General features: G+C 49.3%; 1 protein-coding gene across 1 annotated transcript in view; it reads left to right on the top strand.

Annotated features, from left to right (window-relative positions):
• Positions 1-1,080: 1,080 nt before the first annotated feature.
• The window catches only part of FNDC8 (fibronectin type III domain containing 8), a 6,245-nt gene continuing 1,551 nt past the window's right edge, over positions 1,081-5,774 (top strand). The window contains exons 1-2 of the mRNA XM_008074290.1: positions 1,081-1,289; positions 4,044-4,413. Coding sequence (XP_008072481.1) covers positions 1,081-1,289; positions 4,044-4,413 — 579 coding nt within the window. The remainder of the gene's footprint in view (positions 1,290-4,043; positions 4,414-5,774) is intronic.

Genomic DNA, 5,774 nt, shown 5'->3' with positions numbered 1-5,774 from the left:
TGCAGTGGCTGCTCCCGGCTGCCGCAGCCTCGACCTGCTGGGCTCCGGCGATCCTTCCACCTCAGCCTTCCAAGTAGCTGGAACGACAGGCGCGTGCTACCATGCCCCGCTCATTTTGAATTGTAGAGATGAGGTCTCGCCAAGTTGCCCAGGCGGGCCTCGGACCTGTGGGCTCAGGCAGTCCACTCACCTCAGCCTCCCAAAGGTGCGGGATTACAAGCTGAGCCATTGAACCCGGCTTTTTTTTGCTGGGGCTGGCAGCGTGCCGCGGCTGCCCCCAGTGCAGTTCTAACAGCTCCTGTCCCCTGTCCCTCCTCCATAGTTGTGTGTGTTCTCCTACTGCAAGGAGATTTCTTTGAGCGTGGAGATCCAGTGTGGCCCATCTTTGTATCCCTCTGCAACACCCACCATTGTCACTCAACACTCGGAGGTACTTGGGAGTGTGGGTGTGGCACATTTAGAACTTAGCAGTAGAGCCTGGTCATAGATGAGCCATGAACCCCTGTGAACCCTCTGGGCTTTCCCTTGTGCCTGCCTGATTGGCCATGATGGGGTTTGTTGCCTACAATTGCAGGATACAGGGCCTCAGCATCTGTAGACCTGGTTTCCCACTCCCAGAGTCCTTCCCAGGACTGCCTGCCTCCCAGGGCAGTAACTACCTCCCTCGATGCCCAGCTGCCTGTCTCTGGCCAGCCTCCTCCTCCTCCTCCTTCCCAGGGCAGTGCCACAGGACACAGATGTTAAGCATTTTGAGATCGTCTGAGAAGGGCAGAGCTGCTGTGGCCACAGAGTATTAGAACTGGAAGGGGCCTAGGGGGTCATGCAGCCTGTCCCTTGGCTCTACCCTTCTCTGACACCAGCCCTTGGCCTGGCCAGCCTCAGTAAGCCCAGCAGCAGCAGCCTCAAATCAAGGGGGAGGCTGGCCTCTAATTGTTACACTCTGTTATGATTATGAAGTCAGCTCATTGTACCCGCCTCCCACTCAAACTAAGGGTGGGTCCACTGCCCCCACAGTTTCTCTCTGCTTCTTGTCAGCTTGGTTGTCCTGCATGGTGACAGCTGTGGTCCCAAACAAAGCAGATGGCATCGGAGGCACTCTGTAAAGTGGGAGATGGGAAGGAGGCCCTCCCGAAGACGGAAAGCATCAACACCATAAGTGCATGCAATCAACTGCCAAAGCCCTTCCCAAACCCCAAATCCATGAACAGGACTGTCACTTCCAAAGGCCTCCCGCTTTCCTCAAGAGGCAGCTTGGTTAACTTCTCGGAGGAAGATACCATCAATCTACCGTAAGAAACAAGTCTGTTTTTTTTTTCTTCCCCTGCTTTCTAAGGCTGGAGCTGACCGGTGGGGAGAGACTTTAGGAAGCTGTACTTCCTTGTCACCACCCAGTCCTTGAACTCCCAGAGAAGAGCATGTGTGCAGGTTGGACCTGTCTATGTACTCCTGAGCCCCAAGTCAGCTTTTGGAGGAACATGGCCCTCCCACACCAGGAGGCCTTCCTGAATTAGTCTGTTTTGTTGACGGTGCTCCTCAACCTGCTCTATCTGGCTACTATGCTCACCACCCCTGTCCTCTCATCCAATGGCTCCTTTCCCTCAATCCTCCCCCTATAGTGCCTTCACCTGCCAGATTGTGTTCCCAGTGGTCTACTGCCTCCGGATTGAGGCTTACTGTTCCTCCTCCATGAGTCTGTGTTTCCTCCACTTCATTCCACAAAGTTCTTTGGGTACCCGCAAGGTATCTGGCCTAGCATTAAGTTCTGGGAATGCAGAGCTAGGAGGCACAGTCCCTGCCTTCTAGGAGCTCCCAGTGTTGAGACTGGGGATAGGGGAAGGCAATAATGAGAATGACAACAGATGGTATGGTAAGTGCTGGGACAGGATGCCTTGAGGAGCCAGAGGGGCTTCAGAGGGGCTTAGTATAGCTTGGGAAAGGGTAGAGTTAAAGGAGGCTTCTTGGAGGAAGGGACATTTGAGCTGAATCTCCAGGGACGAGAAAGAGTTAGCCAGGGCAAGGGTGGTGGTGCAGAGTGATGCCAGCTAAAGGAATTATACACAGGGCGTTTTCATGGGTGTGTGGCCTGTGTACCTAGCACTGCACTTAGAAGGGGCCTGTGCTTAGTTTAATACTCTGCTGACACTGTCTTGAAATTCTTTTTTTTTTTTTTTTTTTGAGTTGGAGTCTCACTCTGTCACCCAGACTGGAGTGCATGGCTGCTCCCGGCCACCACAGCCTCGACCTGCTGGGCTCCGGCAATCCTTCCGCCTCAGCCTTCCGAGTAGCTGGAACTACAGGCGTGCGCTACCACGCCCGGCTAATTTTTTATTTATTGTAGAGATGAGGTCTCGCCAAGTTGCCCAGGTGGGTCTTGAACCCGTGGGGTCAGGCAATCCACTCACCTCAGCCTCTCAAAGGCGCGGGATTACAGGCTAAGCCATCGAGCCCGGCTAAATATATATTTTTTAAAAAGATATTGAGTGAAAAAAAAAAAGTTGCACATGGATATGTGCTAAAGGATTTATTTTATTTACATAATATCTAAAAACATGAAAAATAATAGATCTTGCCTAGGGAAAACCTAATAAACCTATAAAGATATAAAACCTGGACAGGTGTGGTAATCCCAGCCTGTAATCCCAGCACTTGGGGAGGCCAAGATCATAGGATTGCTTTAACCCACGGGTTTAAGAACAGCCTGGGCAACTTGGTGAGACCTCATCTCTACAATAAACATCAAAAAATTAGCCAAGGTGTGGTAGCATGCACCTGTAGTTCTGGCTACTTGGAAGGCTGAGGCTGAAGGAGCACCTGAGGCCAGCAGGTAGACGCTGGGGTGGCCGTGAGCATGCTACTATACTCCAATCCTGGGCAACAGAGTGAGAATCCAACTCAAAAAAAAAAGAAAAAAAGATAAAACCTATAAAGACACAATTTAAAATACTGTGCTGGTTACCTCTGAGTGGGAGGATGAGGAGTTTGGTGGGGAAGAGAAGTGTCCAGGGGCTTTACTATATTGATAAGATTTTATTTCTGAAGCTGGATGAAGAATAAATGGAAGATTAATATAATATTCTTGACTGAACATGATGGCTCATGCCCGTAATTCCAGAATTTTGGGAGGCTGAAGTGGGAGATTAGCTTGAGCCCAGGAGTTCAAGATCAGCCTGGACAACATAGTGAGACCCCATCTCTACAAAAAAAACTTTAAAATTAACCAGGCATGGTGGCATGCGCCTGTGGTCCCAGTTACTCAGAAGGCTGAAGTGAGAGGACTGCTTGAGCCCAGGAAGTTGAAGCTGCCGTGAACCATGATCACACCACTGTACTCCAGCCTGGGCAATAGAACAAGACCCTAAGTCAAATAAATAAACAAACAAATATTACTATCTCTGTGTAGGTCTAAAATACTTCATAATTTTAAAAAATCAAAATGGAAGAAATCAGTTTTTGAGCATTCACCCCAACATACATATAGTTGTACGGCTATTAACTTTGCATAAGTATTGTTACAGGTTACTAAAATGTAAGTGACTATTACATGTTACATTATAAGATGTTACTCAATGTAAGTAAATATTAGTAATTGCACTAAATATTAAACAATTGTAAAAAACGTTAGTAAAGCTTTATTAATTTCTTTTTAGGTACCTGTAGATATTTTTCCACACTCCAGTATGTTGTTGTGGTCATTCCATGGGGAGTTTGCACCCTACTTTGGAGGGAGGATGTAACAGTTTTAGCAGTGTTTCTGAAATTGTGGTTTTCAGAAAATCTGCATCAGAATTGTCTAAGGGTCTTATTACAGATGCAACTTCTTCCATCTCATCCCAATTGGGGACCAGGGACTAAGAATCTGCATTTTTAGTAAGCTCCCTGGTGAGCCTGATGCAATCGTGTAGAGCAGTAAGAATGTTCCACGCGGTCTGAAGCAGTTGGGGATGCTGATAGGTCAGCTCAAGGCCGGTCCTCAGGAACTGTTAGGTGGCCTGGCCTGGGGAGGCCTCCTTTATCTGACTCATCTGTCTCCCTTCCCACTCTAGGAAGCCAATGCCAGTAGAGGAATCTGAATACAGCTCCGATGACACCAGCATCTCCCCCGTCTCCTCCACCTCACTGAACCCCATCAAGCTGGCTGTGACCCAGCCCAACAGCAGCTTCTTCGCAGGGATACTGGAGGGAGAGCTGAACAAACTCAACTTCTCCTCACTGGCCAAGAACACAGAAAAGGGAGACCTGGCCCTCTGCCCCCGTCAATCTAGTACCCAGATGGCCCCCGGGGGCTTGGTGGATCTTGACAACCCTGAGCTGGACACAGAAACCTCCTCAACACACTCGGAGTCCTCTGTGATCATGGATGTGCCAGAGGCCCCTTTCATCTGTGAGCACACCGTCAGTGACTCCACAGCTGTGGTGCGTGTCACTCGTGCGTGCGCTCAGCAAAGGCTTACTGTGCCAGGCAGTGGCTGAGCTCTGTGGGGAGTGTCACGGTGCCTACCGCCTGCATCCTGACCTCAGTTTTATGGCTTAGGAAGGGAGAGAGGGCGTGTCTGTAAAGTACTCTAATGCTAGACACAGCACTCAGAGCTGTAGGGAAAGCTCATATCAAGGACCATCAGCAAATCACCAGGAAACCACCTGCAGGAGTAAGCCTGGTGGCTTTTGGTAACATTTGAGTTGGGACACAGCGGTAGAATTTAAGCATTCCAGAGATGGAGGAAGAAAGGCATTCCGTGGAGGGGCAGACCCTAGTGAAAGCTCCCAGGTAGGAGTGTGGAAGGAAATGAGTAGCCTCATGGACCCCAGGTCCTGATCCAGGGCTTCTCACACTTTCATGTTCCTACAGACCACTTGTCACGTGGTTAAAACATTCCTGAGCCTCAGCCCTGAGGATCTGGGATGTAGCCTGAGAATCTGCATTCCTAACAAATTCCCAGTGACGCTGATGCTGCCAGTCCATGGGCTACGTGTTGAATAGTGCTGTCCTAGACTATGTGACAGGGAATAGAAGGGACAAGAGGAGAAGTAACTTCTTAGAAGTCCTCCAATGTTAGGCTTTGCAGATTTTTTCTGTAAGCAATAGGGAACAGCTTTGTATGATGCTTGGTATCAGGTGGGATGTGATTTGAGTTGTATTTTAGGAAGCTAAATCCGGAAGCCCCATCATTGGAGGGCCTAGAGCAGAGTTTCTCCAAGTGTGGTCCCCAGAGAGTGATAGCATCATGTGGCAACTTGTTAGAAACTTAAAATTCTCGTTCGCGACCCACCTGGGCAACTTGGCAAGACTTCATCTCTACAATAAATCAAAAATCAGCCAGGCGTGGTAGCGCGCGCCTGTAATTCTGGCTACTCGTAAGGCTGAGGCAGAAGGATCGCCGGAGCCCAGCGGGTCGAGGCTGCGGTGGCCGGGAGCGGCCACTGCACTCCAGTCTGGGCAACGGAATGAGATTCCAACTCAAAAAAAAAAAAAAGAAACTTAAAATTCTCATCTGTCCCCACCACATTTGGGCCTGCTGAATCAGAAACTGTGGCGGGGGGGGCCCGCAAAATGTTTTAACAAGTGCTTCAGAGTATTCTAATGGACACCAAAGTTTAACCATCTAAACTGGCCTAGATGGAGGAGGAACTGGAAATGGGAGAGTAAACAGGAGACAGCAGGTCCAGGAAATGCAATGTCATAAAAACCCCTTGAGATGCTGAGCCAGGCTTGGCAACCATTGTTGTGGTACAAGGTGTATGGACTCTAGAGCTACAGCTTTCTTTTTTTTTTTTTT

The sequence above is a fragment of the Carlito syrichta genome, unplaced genomic scaffold, assembly GCF_000164805.1.
Source record: "Carlito syrichta isolate Samal-C Ts95f unplaced genomic scaffold, Tarsius_syrichta-2.0.1 Scaffold316387, whole genome shotgun sequence".
Taxonomy (NCBI): Eukaryota; Metazoa; Chordata; class Mammalia; order Primates; family Tarsiidae; genus Carlito; species Carlito syrichta.
Note: the sequence above shows the minus strand (reverse complement) of the source record. Positions and strands in the feature narration are given on the sequence as shown.